The sequence below is a fragment of the Cinclus cinclus genome, chromosome 11 (genome assembly GCF_963662255.1).
Source record: "Cinclus cinclus chromosome 11, bCinCin1.1, whole genome shotgun sequence".
In the NCBI taxonomy this organism is placed as follows: domain Eukaryota; kingdom Metazoa; phylum Chordata; class Aves; order Passeriformes; family Cinclidae; genus Cinclus; species Cinclus cinclus.
The window spans coordinates 7944764-7966135 of record NC_085056.1 but is presented as its reverse complement, the minus strand read 5'-3'; the positions used below and the strand labels follow the sequence as shown (position 1 = coordinate 7966135).

The following is a 21372-nucleotide window of genomic DNA, read 5'->3' as shown; positions in this document are numbered from 1 at the left end:
AGAGCAGCTGGTGGGGACTGCATGGTGGGGTCACAGCCAGGTGTCCTCTCTATCTCCTCCAGCACCCCACAAATGGATAGTGGCCATTGCACCTGAGCATGCTTGGGGTCTGGGGTCCCTGGTTTGGGATTGGGTGCAGTGGGCTCCACAGGAGAGCCCCAGCTCATTCAGATCTGCCTCTGCCCCCCCACCTTGCCCTCATGCTCATTAAAAAATCCTCCGTGTCCATCCAGAAGCCACCCTAAATCCCCAGAGGGCTTTAGACTGAGCTCACCCACAACAACCAGGACCACCTTGGACATTGAGGAACTCTCTTTGGAGAGTATCCCACTCCATCACCTTGTTTGGGGTCTCCCAGCAACTTCTCAGGACTCCTCTGGCCCTCCTGACCCCCAGCAAATGTTTTTGTCCTTTTGTCATCCTTCCCAAGGGACCCCCAATGCACTCCAGGTGCCCTGCAGCAGCTCCAGCCAGGAGCATGCTCACCCTTAACCTCTCTGCTCCTGTCAGGGTGCAAAATCAATCTGCCCACCCAAAAAAGAACTTTTCCCCTGAGCAGGTGGCAGGCCCATGCCAGGAGCTAGGTGGGAAGGTGGAGCCAATGCCGACCGCCACGGCTGGTTTTGCATCCACCTTGATTAAAGGCCTCAGTGAACTCCGGGCCAGCGCCCCACAGCACCCCAAAGCCGAGGGGTTGAGGTGGTGTGCTGACCCACCCTTACAGGTGGGGCTGGAGGGGCTCCCCATTCCTGGGATGGCAAACCCCACCTTAATCACTGGTTGCAGGCCGGTGTGGCTGGCAACACCAAATTTTCTGGCATGTGGCCAGCCCCTGTGGTTGAGTGTGTCACCCCAAAGCAGCCCCCCTTACTTCAGAGGGAAATCTTCCCTCTGAAAAATGCATGGGAAACAACTTTCTTGTAATTTTTTATTATTTGTCTGTGATTCTTCGAGGTATTTTGGGCTGCCTCCTGCCCCCCTGGCTAGTTGCAAATTTAATTAAATACGGAAATATATTTTTAAACAGCTAGGAAGGGGATGTGGTGCCTAGCAGCAAGTGACACTGGGGGGGGGTTGGCCTCTGGGTGACCCCAGGAAGGACCCTGCTCTCCTAGGGCACTCTGAGCTAGGATTGGGGTGTCCCCTGCCTTGGCCACCGAGGACGTTGGAGGGGAATTGATAACTAGGGAAGGGTGATTGCCCCAGAGGTGCTATATACCCCCCAGCTACCACCCCAGGATGTCCTCACAGCCTCATCCCTGCCCCAGAGGTGCCCATACTCCTAATTCCACTCGGCGGTACGCTAGTGCCCCCCCATAACCCATCCGAGGTTGCCAAGACCCCCTATTCCCCTACCTTAACCGTACCCATGGGACCCTGGGGGGACACACTCCCCTCCCCTGGGAACGCATCATTTCCCCATTCGCCCCTTGGGTGCCCTGTGCCCCCTTCTCCCCGTTCTGTCTCTCCACGGATGCCCCATTCCCACTCTCCAGGGTACCTGCGGTGGGGCGGAGCCTCCCCACCCCAGCCATGCCCCACCCGTCCTGGCTGCCCAATGCGCTGCGGCGGGGCGCGGCCGGGGCGTGTCTGCCTGCATGTGCATGTATGCAGATGAGCAGGTGCGGGCAGAGCGCGGCGGCACCGGACGGGACGGGACGGGGACCGGGACCGGCACCGGCGGCGGGGCCATGGCCACGGCGGGGCCGCGGTCCTTCAGCGCCGCCGAGGTGCGGGCGCGCTGCGCACAGGGCGCCTGCCTGGTCTCCTGCCACCGCCGCCTCTACGACCTGAGCGGCTTCGTGCGGCTGCACCCGGGCGGGGAGCAGCTGCTGCGCCGCCGGGCCGGCACCGACGTGAGCGCGGCGCTGGACGGGCCGCCCCACCGGCACTCGGAGAACGCCCGCCGCTGGCTGGAGCAGTACTACGTGGGGGACCTGGAGCCCGGCGACGAGCAGGTACTGCCGCGGGGCCGAACCGGGACCGGGCTGGAACCCGAGAGTGTGTGCAGTCTCTGTGGGGTGCCTCCGGTGCCGGGTCCAGGGTGACCAAGGGCTATGGGGTGCCCCAGGTCTCGGAATTGGCAGATACAGAGGTTATAGGGTGCGCCAGGTGCTACTCCAGGGTGTGCAAGGTCTGCACAGGGTGTCCCAGGTCCTGATCCAGGATGTACAGAGTCTCTCTAAGGCACCCCAGATCCCAGGACCGGCATATACAGCGTTTCTATAGGGCGCCCCACGTACTGGGATGTGCAGAGATTATAGTAGCCCCTAGGTCCTGGGTCGAGTTTTGATAGGCTGCCGGGTTTATAGAGCATCTCAAATCCAGAGTGCATGGAGTCGAAGCTGTGCAGGGTCTGTAGGGCACCCTGGATTCAAACTGTGCGGGGCCTGAGCCATACAGGGTCTGTAGGGCACTCCAGGTCCAGGCTTCTTAGTGTACAAGATGTTCAGGACATACAGAGGCTGGATAGACTTTGGGGTGTACATGACGGGACGCTTCTGGGGTGCATGTAGCATATAAGGTGTTTAGTGCACCCAGATCTCAGTCTGAGCTGTATGGGACATGGTGTGTGTTGGGTCTGTGCAGGACAGGACCCATAGGATCAGGCTCTGTAGGATCTGGGATCTACAGGGCATCAGGGGTGAAGGAGACAGACGGTGTTTGAGGCTCCTGGGATGTTGCATGGGTGGTACCTGAGGTGTGCAGGGTGCCAAGGTCCCATGTGCCTCCTGGCTCCCAGGGGTTCTGTGTGGCCTGAGGTGCAGGGGACCCTGAGGCCTATAGGGTGCCAAGTGCACCGAGACTGGTACCTACAGGGTCCCACTCCACAGCCACATCCCACCCTGGCCATGCTAGGAAGCAAGGCTGATGGGTGGATCTGGGGTACCAATGTGGCACGGAGGTGTTGGGATCTTTGGAGGGATGCAGGAGATGGAGCTCAGTGTCAGTTTTAGCAGGACTGTATGGCACGGGGTGGGCCATGGGACAGGACACCCTTCCTGGCTCTGTCAACACTCAGCCAGGGACCAGGGTGCTGGGCACTGGGGTTTGCCAGCAGTGAGCAGCCACTGCTGAGAGGAGCCCAGCCCTGACTGCCTGGTGTGGGGCATGGGTGTCCATGACACGGCTCTGTCCCCGCTGTGCCAGTTCCGTGCTGTCCAGGCGGAAGGGAAAGTTCCCTGGGGAAGTTTCCGCAGCCTCCTGGTGGCACTGGGCACTCCTACCCAATTACCAGCCCTCACCAATTGCCAGCACGCCGTGGTCAGGATGCTGAGCAGCGGGGCTAGCCCAGCCCCCTTCACCAGCCCGGCTCTGGCGCTCCCCTCTACACATCCCAGCGAGGTCGGTGACCGGCCGGTCCCTCTGGCTGGTTGTTTGCTCTCGTCCTCCCCAGGGTGCAGACTCGTCCCCAGCGCCACAGACAGGGCTTTGTTTCAGCCTCGGTGCAATGCCTGCATTTTCCCCGGACGGATCCCGGCCATGGCACCTCCTCTCTTGGGACACTCGCTGAGCCGCCGCCTCCTCGCAGGCGTGACGAGCCCAACGGGTTGGGGCGAAGGAAGGTACCGGACGGACGGGTTCCCGAGCCGAGGGGAGCTGCCACCATCCCAATGCAAATACATGGCGTGATAACGCCAGGACGCAGGAGATCAGACACTGCCTGGTGCCAGATAAACCATCCCAGGCGGTGACACACACGGGCGGGATTAGAGCTGCCTGCTGCGTGGTGAGGTCGTGTCCAGCGTGCACTGATGTGTGAGCTGCTCTGCCCTACTCCCCACCCCACAAAAATCCTCTCTGCGGAGAGGCAATGCCTTGGTGGTGCTTGGGTTCATGCTTTGGGGCAGGTGTAGCCCAAACAGCTCTTTGAAAGAAGTGTTACATTGCCCCAGTGTGATTCCAGATCCCCACAGCTTTGCCAGTGCCTCTTCTCACCTGTTGGATGTCCCAGGGCTGCATCATTTCCCTTGCTTAGGGATTCAGAATGCTGTGGTCCCACAGGCATGCAGCGTCCTTCTCTGCTTCCCCAGGAATTTCCAGGAATTTTTGGAAAGGGGGAAAAATACGTTAATAAAGGAGAGATAAAGAAGATAAGATCCAGCCTTCATCCCACTGGCCTCTCCATGCTCCTTCTCCTCCCAAGGCTCTCTCCTTCTGCCATAGGTCACTTTTCTGCATCTGTCCTTTTGGCTAAGGACAAATTGATCCCTAGACATTTTATCTGTGCAAGCAGGACATACAGGGGAGATCAAAGTGAGTACCAATAATTACCTAAACTAGACAGTGGATTTTAACAGTCTTGCTGGAAGGGAACTGGATCATCTAATTACCCTTCCAGTTTGAGCAATGAGAGACTTTCATCACAACCTCTTTGGGGTGCATGATGTGGCTGTGAGTCACAGTAAATCTTCCATTCTTCTCAGGTTTATTGTCTTTCTCTTCCTCTTGCCTGTATTGCTGCATGTCAGGCTCACCCTGGCTTTGCATGCCAGCCTGAGCACACTTGGACGTAGGCGAGACACCTGATGCACCTCTTTGGGAGTGATGTAACAAGAAGTGCCTTTTTATATTGCTACTATGATTAAATTTACCTCCTTTTAATAGTCCTGCTTCACCCAGTGTTTAATGGGCTGACAGCTTCATGGGGCTCTGCCAGCCAGGGGCCACAGATCACGATGGTGCTGAGATGGTGCCCCCACAAGCAAAGGCCTTGGTTGGGTTCTCTGCACCTCCTGGGTGTCCTCATGCTGCATGCCTGTACTTACACTGCCAAAAGAACTTGTCCCATATGCACACCAGCAAACTGAGCCTCTGAGGAGCTCAGTGATGCGGGGGGCTATGAGCAATTCAGAGGTACAGTAGGACTCCTCTGGGGTTTGATTCACTGGGCAAATGGGTGGAAAATACCCCTGGGTCCAGACTTTCAGCAGAGCAGCTGTCTGCAGGCAGCATTGCCCTGTCTGGGCCAGGGGGAGGTTTCCAGCTTCTCTGCGTGTGTCCCAAGAACATGGAACCCTGTGCTGGACCACCCCCTCTCTCTGCATCTTCTCACATCACAGCTGGATTTTGTTCTTTTAATGCCCCTAGACCTGATGCAGAACAGCACTGGGGTGGCACAGCCAGTGCTCTCCAGCTGGTGCAGGACCAGTGCTGAGCTCCCAGTCTGACCCACGCAGGGCAGCTGGATGTTTGCAGATGGATGCTGGGTCACCCAGTCACTGGATCATGCCATGCCCTGGCTGTTTGGCCCCGTTGTCTCCCAGCAGTGCCTTGCTGGCTCTGCTGCTCACTGACAGTCACAGTGCCTTGTAGGCGTTGACTTTCCCTTCCTTACATCAGGCCCCTTGTTCATCTTCCCTGGCAGGACCTGTTTGCCTGAGGACAACTCAGATGCACTTCACCACCCACAGGTGACAGCAGAGCCCAGCTCAGCACAGCCCTTCAGCCTCCTTCCAACCCACCTCCTCTTTGGAGGAGAATGGGCAGAATCCCCAGCATTGGTTCGGGTCCCATGTGGCTTGATCCCAGCCGGGCCACTGAGTGCTTGGGGCAGGCAGGAACAGGCCACCCTTTGGGGAGCCAGTCGGGACATGCCAGCATGGTTTGCATCCTGGTTGCAACACAGCTCCTGGTCCTTTGAGTGCCAGCCCCAGGGCGAGCAAGAGGAGAGCCTTCCTCCTGCTCCCCAGCTGAGGAGGAGGAGGAGGAGGGGTAGGAGATGATTCAGGTGCTGGGAGGGAGCTGTCATAGTACACAGGGCAATGGCATCTCACTGATGTCACCCAGCCCAGGTGCTAGTGGTGGGGTGAGATGCGAGTCCCACAGTCCATCTCCCTGACCTGGGAGGACCAGGAAGCCTCCAGCCATGACATGGTGCTCAGGCATCCATGGGCAGGGGAACTGGAGGTGTGTGAACATTTCGGAAAAGGGAGGAGAGGTGCCGGGCATTGCATCAGCCCAGCTTTCTTAAGCATCCTTCCTGCTGCTGGCTAGGTTGTGGTGCAAGCGTGAAGGTGGAGAGCACCAGCCCATTTCCCAGGGCATGGATAAGCCGTTTCACTCTCTTAAACCCAAATTTTCTTCCAAAGCACCTGCAGGACAGAGGCAAAACCATAAATCCATCATACTTTGCTGGATTTTAAGACATCCCACCTGCCCTAGGGTTTTGGATTATCTGGCTGAAGGACAGAGCATTCTGTGTGGAAAATAGCAGTGGGAATTCTCACAGAAAGGTGTTGTGGTGTATGGTATCAGCTCATATCAGTGCTTTGCCTGCAGTAAAATTGATGCCAGTGGGATTCCAGCCTGGAAGTATTGACTGGAAATATTCCCTGTCCTTCCCTGCCCGCTGCCCCAGGCAAGGGGCTGCCTTAGAGCTGGGTAATGCAGTTCCTGTTCCAGCAGAATGAGGCTTGAAATCTGGCTAGCCCGGGAAATGAGGTAGGAGCACAGCTTGCAAGGAGTGCCCGGTGTCAGCAAACAGTGCCTGAGCCCTGCCTCAGTTTCCCCAACAAGGCACAGAGTTAAGTCCTGACATCCTGGCAAGGTGGTTTCCCTGCATCCCAGGTCCTCCTGCCGCTGCCAGGGTGGTATGCCCATCAATACGGGGGCAGTGCATCCCTCTGGGAGCAGTGGGGAGAGCATCCATTGAGGAGTTGGGAGAAAATCCTTCCTGTCTGGAAGCAGCACAGCTGGAAGCCCTGCTGGACACGGCTGTGCTGCGGCTGCCGGGCCATGCCGTACCCTGCTCCGGGTTAATGGGTAACTCAAGGTGGCAAAGAGGGAGAAAAGGCATGTTTGGCATGTCCTGCATGGGGAGCCAGCACTGCTCTGCAGGGCATGGCTGGTTTGGGGTTTGCAGGGGCACAACCTCACCAAGCCCCCCACCAGCAGCACAGAGGGAGTTGGCACAGCTATAGGAAGGAGGCTGGTGCTGGCAGGTGGCAAAGTGTTTGCTGCCAAGCATCAGACAAGGCAGGTTTCTCCTGTTTCTCAGCCTGCCCTGGCAGTGGGACTGCAGCTGGGTCTTCAGTCATGCCACCACTGCACCAGTGTATCCCCTGTGCCTCAGTGTGCTCTCCTGAGCCACAACCAAATATTCCACAACCTAATATTCCATAGCCCATGGCAAAGGCACCCAGCCCAGTGTCACCCTGTGAAGGACACTTTGCCTTTTTCCCTGGACAAGGTCCCTCCTTCTGTGTTTTTCCTAGTGCCCGCAGCCAGGGTGGTGGCACCAGCTATACCACACTTGCCAGGTCTGCCAGCCCAGCTTTCTGAGGGACCAAAAAGCCAAGCTGGGCTTTTGTTGGAGAACAGTGGGGTGGGAGGAGGGAACACTAACCCAGCAATGCCCCTTGCTTTACTGGAAGTGGCAAGGTGATCTCTGCTATGGCACTGCTCATTTCCAGGGGAAAATGCTGCCCCAGGGCCCAGAGTTTCTGCACTGCTACCCTGAAGCACCCCTGCTGTCCTGGCCACGGGCAGGTATTCCAAACACTCCTGGGGCTCTTTAGGAGGTTTCCAAAGTGCCCCAAGCCTGTGATGCTCAGCGCACAGTCTGAAGGGCAGCGCAGATCTCTGGCAGCTGCTTCTCTCGGGAAACCTGCTCTGCAGGAATTGACTGACTTAAATCCACCAGAATTTTCCCCATATTTATTTAGCAGGCAGGAGCTCACTCAGGCCATACCCCTGAATGCTACAGCCATCACCATCCCCAGCTGAATCCTCCACTGGTGCTTCACCACAGGGTTTTCCCTCTCTTTTCAGAGCCTCTCTGAGACAGTGGATGAAAAGGAGGAGGTTGCTGCAGCCCAGACCCCAGAGCAGACAGATCTCTGCTACAGAACAGTGGATGTGGAGAAGGTAAGAGCTCTGGAATTTCTCCAGCACACTGTTTGCCAGAGTGCTCCTGCAAAACATCAGGTCTCTTCTTCCCTGCATGAGTGCTGGATTTCTGCTGGCCTCTTGGATGGGAGGGATGGCGTGAGGGAGCTGAACTGATCCAGTCACTTCTGCCCTTTCTCCTGGTGTGGAAGGCATTGCTCATGCTTTATTGCACAGGTGTGGTCACGCTGGGAGGCTCCCATTGCAGCAGCATGGGAGAGATGCCTTTCTCTGACAGCAGCTGTGCCCTTCCAGAGGGAAGTGTTGCAAAGCCACACCTTGCTTGCTTTTATTTCTTTCTTGCTTTATTTGTTTTATTACTTATTTAATTTTTTTCCCTTGCCTGAGCACTTGTAATGAGCAGTAAGGGATTCCCCAGCCTGGGCAGGGTGATCCCTGTGTGTGCAGGGTGCTTCCTGTCCTGCCAGCTTCTTTCCAAGCATGCCATAACAGTGGGGATTTGTCCCCAAGGTGCCTTTGGCTGTCCCTGCCCTCCATAGCACCATCTGGTCACCACATCTTGCATGGTCCCAGCTGGTTGGTGAGCATGATTTTATCTTGTGGAAAGCTGGGGGTTTTTTTAGAGCAGGAGAACCTCTTTCACCCGGCAGATTAATATTTTATCACTGAGCACCTTTAGAAGAGAATGTGCCATTTCAAAGTGACTTTTTTCCTTTAACTTTCCCCCTACATCCTCAGTGGACCAGCTGGGATTGTTTCCCCTCCTGTGTGATTGTGATCATCCCTGCCTGCAGCAGAGCCCCCAGAATGCCCACAGCCACCCTGGCTCCTTGCCCTGAGATGCCCCGGACTGAGCCATCCCCACCACTGGCAGCACAACCCCAGGTGCCAGATTGCTGTGCCAGTGCTGTGTGGCACAAGCAGCCCAAGGAGAGCTGCCAGGCCAGTGGTTTCTGTCCTGGCACAGGGGTAGGACCAAGAATCCACCTTATCTGGCCAGACCAGCAGAAGATGTGTCCAGGGATGCTGAGCAGTGGCAGAGGTGGTGCTGCCAGTTGTGCCTTCTTGTTTTTGTGCCATGCCGACATGTGCACCTGCACAGGTCCCTTCTTACTCTTGCACCTGAGTTCAGTCATGCACTGCATCAATGCTGGAGTCTGTGTTCCCATCCTGTATCCTTGCTGCTCCTCATCCCTTCCCACTTTGCTCCTCACTGGGGTGCCCAAACAGCTGTGGCTGCCCCATGTGTCCTCTGCACAAGGAGAAATGTCCTTGGCTGGAGCAGTGCCATGGCAATGGGATCTGTGTGCCACCAGAGGTATTCTGCTGGGGAATATCACTGCTCTCTATCTAATCTTGGCAGCTCAAGAGGCAAAGAGCTATCAGGGCCTGATGCTGAGCCAGGTCTGGGTACAGCCACCTTCACCTTGATCTGCTGGCAGGTAGCTGGTGGCACAGGGGTGAGTTAAGCCCCTTGTTTGTGGGTTGATGGAGCTGGTGTGTTTGGTCCCTTGTCTGCCCTGTGCCGGGGCTTGTGGGGATCTCAGGGCACCTTGGAGCCAGAAGCAACTGCTCTTGGGGCATGGGAAGGGATTTGCAGCCCAAAATCCTGCAGCAGCAGCTCAGCTTTGTGCCTGGTACTGGGATGGTTTGTGGGTTCCACAGCACTGTAACCTCTGTCTACTCAATCAGGACCTGGTAGACTGGCAGAAGCCCTTGCTGTGGCAGGTGGGCTACTTGGGGGAGAAGTATGACGAGTGGGTGCACCAGCCTGTGGATCGACCCATCCGCCTCTTCCACTCGGATTTCCTTGAGTTCCTCTCCAAGACAGCATGGTGAGCTCACAGGGTCTGCACTGTGCCCTGGATGGTGCCTGCCCAGGGAGGGAGGGGTGGCTCACCAGCCAGCAGGACACTTCCTCTGACATCTCCTCTTACCCCACAGGTACGTGGTGTTCATGGTATGGACGCCCGTGGTGCTCTATCTCAGCTGGGTCAGCTACACCTCCCTTGCTCAGGGCAACACCAGGCTCTTCTCCTCCTTCACCACAGGTATGAGCAGCAGCAAAGCCTTTGGGCTTCCACTGCTGACCCCACTCTGGGTCCAGGGGCAGGACAGCCCTGGGTGGGCAAAGACCTGAATCCCTTCCTCATCCCTTCTTCTGTACCTGCTCCGCACAAGCCACATGCAAGGGCAGCAGGTCAGCACCTCTCCTTTGTGGCCACCAGCATGTCCCTGCATGGAGCCACCTGTGCTTGACCACCTCCATCCCCTCCTCTCACAAGATTTGGTCCCCCCCCAGGAGATCAGCGGAGGGTCAGAGCCCACTGACCTGGGCTGCGGTCTGCTCCCTCTCGCCTCCGCTCCCTCCATCCCCAGAGCTGAGCCCTGCGGGTGCTGGGGTGTGTTCCAATCGCCGCTGACGCCCACCCCGGGCCAGGCTGAATGCCGGCGTGGCGAGCGAACAAACCCGGCTCTCAGCGCTGCCGGCGCCTCACAGTGCAAGGCTTGTTCGCCCGAAGCGCCTGCCCTTGAATCTCCCACTGTCTGCTCCCTGCTCCCCCGGGAATAACAAGCGTGGCCGGGGCAGGCTGTCTTCTTTGTTGTCTTTTTTTTCCCCTTTTTTTTTTCTTTTTTTGCTGGGTTCCCTATTTTTTTTGCAAGGTGCCACGCAGTGCCAGCTGTGCCCGGCTGTGGGGTGGGGAGTGCTTGCTGCACAGCACCCCCTGCTCCTTGTGGCATTCAGCATCTTGCTGCCAAGTTTTGTGGTTTTTTTTCCTAAAAATAAGCAGGTTTTGGGGGAATCCAGATTTTGCTAGGAAGGACACAGGGCTGTCAGCCAGCTCTGAAAGAAGGAGGTGGCTGAAAAATGTTCTGCGGGGGAAAGCGCCCAACGAATCTATTCTTTTTCCCCCCAAAAAAGAAACACCAACACCAACAGTGCTGTTTTACTGTCACGAGTGCTGCATGCAGAATTAAGGTCCCTCCTGCCTTGTTCTGGTGGGTGAAGCAGGTTTGTAACGATGACGCTGTCCCTAGGGTGCACATCTAAATCTCCATTGGCATCTGGAATGTAGGGAGCTCCCCTCACTGACTTCCTGAGACAGCAAGAAGCTGACTGTTTCTTTAAATTAATGGGAATCAAAGGAAAATGTGGTTTAGAGCAGTTGCTTGGGCAGTTAGCTCCCTGGACAAACTCAGGGCAGAAGGTGGATGAGAGGTGGGAGGGAGGGAGAGCTGAGCATCACCCTGATGCCAGTGGGAGGATAGTGATGGATAAAAGCACCTGTAGGTTGCCTGCCCTGCTGACTGCTGCATGTCTCGTTGTGTAGAGTACTCCATCCCTGTCCACAAATACTACTTCCCCTTCATCTTCCTCATTGGAATGATCCTGTGGTCCCTGCTAGAGTACCTCATCCATCGTTTTGTCTTCCACATGAAGCCACCTGCTAGTAATTACTATCTCATCACCCTTCATTTCTTGCTGCATGGACAGCATCACAAGGTGAGTCGCAGCTCCCACCTCCGCTGGCACCTGCTGGGCCGTGGGAATGGTGGCCTTTGCCCTGCTGGAGCATGTTACTGCGTGGCCTTTGCCCAGGCAGAGCTTGTTCGTGCCTGTTTAGTGTGACTGGTGGCATCCCAAGCGAGGCACTTACCCAATACCAGCAAGGGCTTCAAAACAGCCTTGGAGGAGATGCAGTTAAATTTTCAAGCTGTGTGGTTGGGCAAGGGGGAAGACCAAAAGAGCCGTAGGCTGCCTCTAGCTTTGCTGGAGGAAATGGCCCTGTGGAGCTTGGGCACTTGCCAGATGAAGCCACCACCTGCCTGGGCACCTTGGCACGCATGGGGGGCTGCTCTCGCCACCAAGTACAACTTCAGGGAGGGTTTTTGGTGTTGGCTTGTCCCAGATGGGTTTCCTGGATGCTTGGCAGCGATGTGCTGGGGAGGTGGGGTGAGCTAGAAGCTGCCTGTCCCACCATCCTCTCTGCTTTCAGTCTCCCTTCGACAGCTCCCGCCTGGTCTTCCCTCCTGTGCCAGCCTCGCTGGTGATCGGCTTCTTCTACGGTGTCCTGCGGCTCCTGCTGCCCGAGGTGCTGGGGCTCTCGGTGTTCGTCGGGGGGCTCTGTGGCTACGTCATCTACGACATGATGCACTATTACCTCCACTACGGCTCACCCAAAAAGGGCACCTACCTGTATGGCCTGAAGGCTTATCACGTCAAGCACCACTTTGAACACCAAAAATCAGGTAGCGCCACGTTCCCCGTGCATGCGGGCAAGGGCTGTCAAAGTTCCGGTCTACCTGCTTGTGTGCAGCTGATTGCTCCAAAATGTTTGGGATTTGGGATGAGGAAAGCCAAGCATTGCACTGCTGGGGAAGCAGCATGTGAGATGCTGTAGCCCACAGAGAATGTTTCCTGGCTCCTGGGTTGAGGATGGAGAGCCAGAGCAGCACAGGGGTGAGAGCAGCAGCCTGTCTTACTGGTGGGCATCAGTGCTGCCTGGAATGCCAGGGCAGAGCCCAAATCCCCTTGGTACTGGGATGTGGGTGCCTATCACTGGCCAGGACAGCATCTCTTCCCACTGGGAGGCATTGACAGGTATAGGGTGAGGCCCTGGGCTTCCCCAGATCCACCCCACACTTTCCCTAGCCCAGTGCTTACTCAACCTGCCCTTTGCCCGGTTTCCAAGGAGAAAACGCCCCATCCAGATAAGCTATCATCCATGGGGCTTGTTGGCATGGCCCAGCCAGCTACTGCTCCCTCTGCTCTTCCTCCTTGTCCTCACTTTGCCTTCCTCCCTTTCCAAAATGTGGACACTCCTCCCTCACCAGTTAACACAGAGCCCTTGCAACACCTCGATGATGGTGTTGACATGGGCTGAACTCTCATTTCCCTGCCCACAGGTTTTGGCATCAGCACACGCTTCTGGGATTATCCTTTCCGGACACTCATCCCAGAGGAGAACTTCAAGAAAGAGGACTGACAGCCCCAGCCCAGTGCTCAGCTGCTGGGTCCATACCCTCTGCACTGGGGCTGGTGTCACTCCCCAGCCCCCAGCAAGGCCAGCTGGTCCCTTCCTCCTTCCTGGGGGCTGTACCACAGCAGTGACTCCTAAGTGGAGCATCCCTGTGGAGTGCTGTGGTCCAGCTGTGACACTGGCAAAGGGATGGGGGGCTGAGGATGGTGAGGAAAGGGGAGGAGGAGGCTGTGGGGTTCCCTGGTGGACTCCTGCCCCTACCTCACTGCCCTCCTGCTCCAGGCTATGGATGCATGGGCAGATCTGCTGCCTGAAAGATGAAGTGCCTGATGCTGCCCTCCCTCCTATGCCCTGGCACCTTGTCAGAGCCCCTGTCTCTCCTGGGGTGCCCTGTCCCCAGGGCATCAACACACTGCAGTTACCCCTATTGCCTAACTCATGCCATGGGGATTCCCTGACCTAGGTCCTTCTCCTGGCCTGATCTCAGCACAGGGTTTTCTTGGCCTGCAGCCCTTTGGGGCTGGTCCCACAGCTCTGTATTGTGCCTTTTTTCTAACCAGTGCACCCATATCTCTCTGCCAGATTTATCAAGTTCATGGTTTCCATAGACATTGGCTACTTGAAACTCAAACTCCAATGAAAAAAATTATGAGATACCTTCTTTTGCTGATCCTGTGATTTTATTTTTTATTATTATTTCCCTAATGTTTACTGCAGATATTTAAAGGTTTGAAATAAATTTATATGTAAAACTGTAGACACTACAATTGTAAATAAACTGTATATTTTGAAAAATAAAACTTTCTAAAAAGGTTCTGGCAAATGTATCCCTCCGGGCTGTTCACAGGGCTGTTCTCCCATTTTTTGTGTGTCCCTTTCCAGGTGCTGATGGCCCTTGGAGCCACCATTCCTGTCTCCCCTCATCAACCATGGTGAGGTAGGAGAATTGCAGGGGATATTCTCAGCAAATCTGTGTGACATTGGGGCTCTGGGTAAGCAGAGTGGCTCTGCCACTCACTTCTCTGAAGTTGGGCAATAGCATCGCATGTGCAGCAGAACTTCCTAAAATCAACCTGGCCCTCTGACGAAGCAGTCTGCAAAATTTCCTGCAGTCCCAGCAGAGGTCAAGCCCCGTTTCCAGCACTGGTGCCCACAGCCCACCTCCTTTGGTGCTGGGGGCTCCTGGGGCTCAGGGATGGGGCAGGGAAGCACAGCTTCCCCATCCTCTTTTTCCTACTGCACTTCCTGTGGGCAAGTCCTTCTTCCATCAGGCAAAACCCAGCACAAGGGCACACAGCCCTTGGGAATGCCCCAAGTATCTTTCTGGGAACTGGGAGCTGTGATGGCGTGGGAAGCTGGGTTGCACAATGTCCCTTCCGCTGCGGAACCCTTTAAACCCGCGCGTCCTGCCCTGCCCCTCCAGTCTGCGGAGACACCGAGGTCAGCGAAGCAGGACCAAGTAACAGAGGGTTTCTCTTGGCAAGTGGACGAGATCCTTCCTTGGGGGCTGTGCTGGAGAGAGCCTGAAGAGGACGGGAGAGTGGCTGCAGCTGAATTCTGGGTGCGTTTCCATCTAGTTTTCAGCCAGTAGAACCTGGCACCCCTCTCTTAGCGCTGGCTACATCAGAGGGGCTGCTGCTAATTTCCCTGCAACAGGGGTAGTTTTCTGTCCTTGCTACCTGCATGTGGGCTGGGAAGCAGGCAGCATCCTTGTGGGGATGCTGAGTGCATAGAAGAACTTGATTCAAAATCTTAAGTGGGCAGAACAGAGCTATGGGGAGAAAACGTGGAGAAGCTGGGGATGCTGGAGCTGTGAAAATGTGCAAGCCTTTATTAGATAGGTGACCACGGAGAGAGACATTGGGTTGAAATGAAAATAGATCTTTACAGCCAAAGATACAGGCTCTGCGAGCAGGAACCCAGGGTGATGTGGGGCCGGAGCCAGGAATGCTGCCCAGGGGATGCTCACTGGGAGACTGATCTCCCTGCTTTTCTGGGCAGAAGCTCTCTGGGATGGCTCACACTAAATTAATATACATAAATCAAGCCCAAACACCTCTTGCTAAAACAGAGAGAGATGTGCCACTACTGTTGCTACTGATGTCTCTGCATGTGTCTGCTCCAGTCTGCCCAAGCAGCTGCAGTGCCAGGCAAAGCAGGGAAGGCAAAACAGCGGCAGATGTGAGGGGCTGTGGGAGGATGTGTGTCATATCAGGGTGTTCCTTAGGGTGGAAGGTGTGGAAGAGCTGCATCTAGCTGATCTCCAAGCAGCACCTGAGGTTTACCTGCACCAGACTCTGCCAGCCCACACCTCCGGTGGCCAAACCCTTTGCTGCAAGCATGGACATTGTGGAGAGGGTCCTCTCTGTGGCCCAGGCCATCTATGCCCAATTTGAGCAGGTGAAGTGTTGTAGGCACCAGTGCCAGCGCCTCGTGGAGCGCATCCAGATTCTACTGGAGCCTGTGAGGATTCTTAGGGCTCAGCCACGACAGCACATCTCCCACCACGAAGGGGAACTGATGAAAAAGCTGCTCCGGGCACTGGGGGAAGCCCAGAAACTGGTGATGAAATACAGCCAGACCAGCTGGATCCAAAAGTTCCTGCGAGCCCGAAGTACTGGTGAGGAGTTTGTCTGGGTGAATGAAAGCCTGGAGGACATTGCCCAGGGGCTCTCACTCCTGCTGCAGGCAGAGCAGAAGCAGGCTTTCCTGGAAGCTTTCCAGTCAAAGACATGTCGCAGGCAGGATGCTGAGGACCTGAGAGATGACAGAGCTTTCTTGGACCAGGTGATTGCAAGTGAGTGCATTTAGCAAACCCTCTTTCCCTGCAACTGGTGGTTGGCTGCTCTTTCCAGCTGCTGCCTAGCTCTGGCTTGATGGCCATGGCCATGAAGAGCCAAAAGGACATTTCAACCATAAAAAAAACAAACCACACAGTCATACTCGTTCATCCAGTGGCCCAGCCTCTACTTGTTTCTCTCCATAGGTACTGAGGAGCCCAAAGATGTGGTTGAGGAAATCTACATCGACAGAGAGTATATGGAGACCAAGGTGGACTGGATGCAAAGTGAGCTGAACAAAGTAATTCGTGAGATGGAGCGTAAGTTGGTGTCACACCACCTGCCCCCTGTGCACTGTGTCCTTTCCCCCCAAGCCCTGCCTAATGTGTCCCTTGTTCCCTTCTGGCACATGGTGGGAGCAGGCTTGAAGAAGGTCAATGTTGATAAAAGAGAAGACATCACTGAGATCAAGCGAGACCACCTCACTTTCCACAGGCACCTGCAGGACACAGAGAGCTACGACCTTCATGAGGGCGAGTACCTCAAGTACCCTGTTGCCATCAAAACCTTCAAGAGGCCACTGACCACTGACCCAGTGTGAGTTGCCCTGGTGGGAACAAGTGTGGCCCCAGGAGGGTGGCACAGCACTACGTCATGCTTTGTTCTAGGGATCTTACTGTGCTGTCCATTTCCACAGCAAGGTGAGAGACATCTTTGAGAAGGAGATTCAGACGCTGAAGAAGTTTGAGTCTCCAAACATCCTGCGCATGTATGGGATCTGCATTGAGGAGAAGGGTAGGGATGTCACATTAATGTCACCCTTTTCCTCCCCTGCCATCCCCAGTGCTAGCTGGTGGTACATGCCTTGTTGTGGTCCCCTCCCAAGAGGTGGCAAAAGGCAGGATGATTTTGCCTTGCAGATGGGAGCCCCTGCTTCTCCATCGTCATGGAATACTGTAAGCATGGGACACTGCGGGATGTGCTGAACAAGCAGCAGCATCTTTCCTGGGATATCCGCATTCGGATGGCCCTGGGAGCAGCCCGAGGTCTTTACAGGTGAGATCCTGTATAAATCAGTGAATAACTCTACCTGATGATCCAAAAGTTAAGCGCAGCTTCCTGATATCTCAGACTAAGCCGTGGTATCCTGTTAGACGCTGATTCCCAGTGACACCACCTTGGGACACTGAGATGGGAGGCTGGTGAAGGGGTAAATAGAGGATTTGGATGCACTAGCTCCCACCTACCCTGGTCACTGTCCCCTACATCTGGCTTCAAGCCTGCACAAGCCTGGAAGGGGGAAATCCCCTTCCCCAGATCCACAGGGCAGGTTTGGAAGTACCCTACAGCACAGCCAGCTCTCCTTACAGGTCCTGCTCATCCACAAGGCTTGTTACTTTGCCCACAGCAGCTCCTCCTTTCCTGCTGGAAAGGTTGGCTTGGCAGGGTTGATCCACCAAGACAGGCAGAGAGCTGCTGGCTTCTCTGGATGCATGTCAGGCATTCCCTTCATGGCAGGAGGGAGTGCCAAAGTGGGGATGAATCAGTCCCTCGTCGTCGTCATCATCATCATCATGTGTTACCCTTTGTTCCATCCATCTGCAGGTTGCACCAGACAGGGGAGAAGTCCCGACTCCATGGCTGCATCTGCAGCAGCAAGTTCCTGGTGGCTGGGGATTACTGTGTGAAGGTAAGCACCACACTTGGAGATGTTTTTGGGAGTTTTAAATGGTTTTGTGGATGTCTCCCTCCACCATACCGAAGGGAATTGTGATGATCCAGGATAAAATGGGGTAGTAGTATCTCCCCTATGACTTTAGGCATTTAAACCTCATCAGCAAAGTGAGCACTCCTAAAGCATCCAGCCTGGGATGAGCTGAAGCTGGGGCACTTAACCTGCCTTCACCTCTGGTTTTGTTTGCAGGAAGAGAGCTGTGATGGGAAGCACACACGGCTGCACACCAACCTTTGCTGCTCAGGGCATCTCGCTCAGTTTTCTCCATCTCAGGGCAGTCCCTAGCTGCACCACAGGTTTCTACTTCTCCTTTTCTCTCTAATTCTCTCAATCAGCTGTCAGGATTTGAGCTGTGTGAAACAGAATCATCCATCAAGAGGAAAGCCAAGAAGGACTGGAAACGAGTCTCTATGTTGGCTTACATTGCTCCAGAGAACCTGAAAGACATCAACTACCCTTACAAGAGGCCCTGTGAAATATACAGGTGTGTCTGTCCCTCCCAGGAGATACCTGTGAGCAGGCAGGTGTCTGGCAGAGTAGATGCTGAGCTACAGAATGAGGCCACATTTAATCGGACACACAAGCAGTGCTTCCAGTTGGCATAGACCAACAGTCCTCTCCATCAGAAGTGAGGAATATCATGGTGGAATGAATACTGAGACTCTTGCTTGTCTCCTTCCAGCTTTGGGATCGTTCTGGCAGAGATTGCAACCTCCAAAATCCCATTTGAAGGTGAGACAGGAGTATGTGGTTCCCTGTGTAAAAGCACACGGCACAGTGTGGGTCCTGCCTGGCACTGGATGCTCCCTGCTCCTTTCCTGAGCATCCCATGCAGGTGCCAGTGGCAGTGCCTGGTGTGCCTGACTCTGCATGACAGCTTCATAACTTCTCCTGAAACTCCAGTATAGCAAAGTACAGCTTATAGTAAAGTAACCTGCTTAAACCACAAACATGCAAATAATTTTTGTTTCTATTGGATGGTCCTGTGCATTTAAGCATAAACACGTCTTGCTCTATTGGAGCCCAACAGTGTCATGCCAAATACGGTGGGATTCATTGCAGAAGGAGTTTGGGTGACTCCCCTGCTGGCTTCTCCCTGCCAAAGGCTGCAGACAGGCTCTTGGCATGGCTTTGAGCTAGGTTTCCTCCCCAGCACCCTCCTGTGGCAGCAGAGTTCCTTCTGACAGTCCTGTTTGCACTTGTTGCCTAGGCTGCACTCCTGAGGAGATCGTGGAGAAAATCTGCAATCACCATTACTGGGACCCTCTTGGGGAAGATTGTCCTGAAGACCTGAGAAAAGTCATTGAACAGTGCCGGGCCTTTGACCCTTCCCAGCGCCCTTCTGCCGAGGGTAAGTGTCCTGGACACCTGCTCCACAGGCCCTTTGCATCCTTCAATCAGCTACTTCAGCAGGCAGTTTGCCCCTTATTTCCCATATGAATTTGCCTGGCTTTCTGTCTCCAGGATCCTGCCTTGACCTTCCTTTATATGCTAACAAGTCCCCCAGTTCCAGACTCATGCATTAACATTTGTTTACTCATGTCATTACAATAATCATCAGGCTGTTTGTTCATAAAAGTAGCTTTTTCTCTCAGACAAGTACTGAACTGGGAGTAGGGGTCTGTGAGTTAATCCCCACTCAGGTCCTGCAGATCCCATAAACTGGAGGAGCAGCCACAACACTCTGCAGGAGTATTTCCTGCCTTGGGCTTTGAACAGTAAATTGCAGTCTTGGGCACTGCTCTATGACAGGGAAGTTTTCACTGTCTCTGAAGCTGGTTGTTGTCTGATCAGATGAGTAACTGGTCTCCATCAAGAGATACAACAGTAACATCTGGAAATTATAGAGGAATGTTTCTGATGTGTTTGAAGTCACAGAGGTTATACCTTTCCCTTGTCTAAGGGAAGAAAATTTCCTTCAATCTCATTCACTCCATCCTACAGGACTAAGTCAATACAAGAGATGTGGGAAATGTGCCCAAGAAATCACTGAGTGTCATGTCTGTGTGCTTCCATTTCACACAAGCACCTCCCTCCACAGACCCTGGCACAGGGAATTGCCCTGGCTGAAGTGAAAATGCCAAAATATTATTAGAGATGTTGGCAAAGCCACAGTAAGGAAACAGGATGGCTTTATTACTCTAATATGACCCTAATCCAACACCTACCACTGCGTGGTGCTGAGCTGGAAGGAGAGATTATTACAGCTGTTCACATGGGTGTTTCCATAATCATGGCTGCTTTTGTTTGGGCTGTGCTGTCTGCTCAAGGCTGTCCCGTGCTAATCCTCGACCATTTGTGCTGGCCCAAGGACAGTGTGACTCTGTCTCTCCAGTCATTATCAGTGAGAGAAAGCCATCTTCTCATCCCTTAAAAAAATACAAACAAGCCCACAGCAAATCCTCTGAGTTGATTAATGCCATTCTTGTGTTTTGCAGAGATTGTGGACTCGTTGGCTGACCTGGAGAAAAGCAGAAACCAAGGAAGTTAACTGCGGAAAACGGGGCCAGGTGACCAGGGGCAGCAAGCCCAGGGGTGCCACTCGTCCTTCTTCCCCATCACAGAGACTGATGGTTCAATGCTCCTGTTTGTTTCTGTGTGTGACATCTTCACCTTACCAAGGGGCTGTGCCTGGGTGGCCTTGGAGGCAGCTGGGGAATGAAGTGACTTGAGGAGAGGCTGTCAAGAAACCTAGAGGGACCAGACGGATAGAACATAGCTTCCTTTACAAGAAAAGACTGAGGGAGTTGAGCCTGTTCAGCCTTGAGAAGAGACAACTGAGAGGGGACCCCATCAGTGTCTGTCCCTATTTGAAAAGAGACTTCAGAGGATGGACCACGCTCTGGTGGTACCCAGCAATAGGACAAGAGCCAAGGGGCAGAAAATGATACATAGGAAGTTAACACTTGAATATGAAGAATAATTTCTTTACTGTGCGGGTGATCATACACTGGAACACTGCCCAGAGAGGGTGTGGAGTTTTCCTCACTGGCATTATTCCAGAAACATCTGGAAGCAATCCTGTGAAAGGTGCTCTAGGACAATCGTGCTCGAGCAGGGAGGTGGGACCAGATGACTCACAGTGCTCCCTTCCAACCTGACTCATTCTGTGATTCTCTTCGGCGCCGGGGCCCGGCTACCCTGGGACCATCCTCGGCTCCCCCTGGGCTGCCCCGGTTCCCCCCAAATCCTTTCCTGCTCTGCTCGGTCCCCCTCGGGGTTCCCCCGGGTTTTCCCCGCTTCCCAGCTTCTCCCCCATTCTCCCCAGTTCCCCCGCGGTTCTCCCGGCCTCGCCCCGGGCCCACTCCGCCGCCATGACAACGCCCCTCCCGCCTCCCCCCGGTTTGAATGAACCTGCCTTCCCGCTCTTTTCGCCCCGCGGCTTCTCCGCCAATGGAAACTCTCTCCCCTGCTCTTGCCCCGCCTCCTAAACCGTCATAGCCTCGTTGCCCAATCAGCCGGCCTTCACTGCGGCGCTTTGACCAATCAGAGCACAGCCTGCCGCCCTGCCTCTCGTCCCTGTGGCTCCCAGTTCCGTTAACAAACGGACAGGGCGATTGACCAATGAGAAGGCCGAAGCGGCTCCGATTCGCCCAGTGGCAGCGGTCGCTGAGGTCGCAACCAGCCAATAGGGTGTCGGGGGCGGGGCGGCGCGGCGCTCGAGCGGGTAGCCGGGCCCGGCGGAGGTGAGAGCTGTGGGGCCGGGGCGGGTTGTTCTGGGCTGGGACCGAGCCGGGATCCCGGCATAGCTCGATTCCCCAGGGCCCAGGCCGAGTTCCCCAGCATAGCTTGTTTTCCCCGAACGCTCGGGTTGCCTGCGGCTACCGGAGGGGGGATATCCCTCTCCCTTTTTGCGTAGGGTGTCGTCTTTGAAGTATACGAGCTCTGTGAAAAAGACGGCAGAAGATCCCCGCTTGTGGAGCATGTGTTTCGTTTGGGCCACGTTCGTTTCTTTTTTTTTTTTTATTTTTCATTTTCTGTTAATTTCATGCTGAAGCGGGCAGGGCAGACCCCGTGCGGGCCG

At 54.9% G+C, this 21372-nt stretch overlaps 2 protein-coding genes across 3 annotated transcripts; both read left to right on the top strand.

The window, feature by feature from the left end:
• Positions 1–1691: 1691 nt before the first annotated feature.
• FA2H (fatty acid 2-hydroxylase) lies at positions 1692–12839 on the top strand. 2 transcript variants are annotated; one of them, XM_062500186.1, is made up of 8 exons: positions 1692–1954; positions 2590–2614; positions 7807–7869; positions 9544–9686; positions 9796–9902; positions 11184–11356; positions 11850–12102; positions 12760–12839. In XM_062500186.1, the coding sequence occupies exons 1-8, from the start codon at positions 1692–1694 to the stop codon at positions 12837–12839; spliced, it is 1107 nt and encodes a 368-aa protein (XP_062356170.1). The 2 variants fall into 2 exon arrangements, with proteins under 2 accessions (XP_062356170.1, XP_062356169.1); XM_062500185.1 differs by lacking the exon at positions 2590–2614 and having other exon boundaries at positions 1692–1958; positions 7774–7869.
• A 2309-nt stretch (positions 12840–15148) lies between these two features.
• On the top strand, positions 15149–20021 carry MLKL (mixed lineage kinase domain like pseudokinase). The gene is made up of 10 exons (XM_062500153.1): positions 15149–15630; positions 15820–15933; positions 16036–16210; positions 16311–16408; positions 16534–16669; positions 17219–17303; positions 17684–17832; positions 18031–18080; positions 18559–18699; positions 19787–20021. Exons 1-10 carry the CDS (start codon positions 15174–15176, stop codon positions 19837–19839), a joined length of 1458 nt encoding a protein of 485 aa, XP_062356137.1. The 5' UTR covers positions 15149–15173; the 3' UTR covers positions 19840–20021.
• The last annotated feature ends 1351 nt before the right edge of the window (positions 20022–21372 follow it).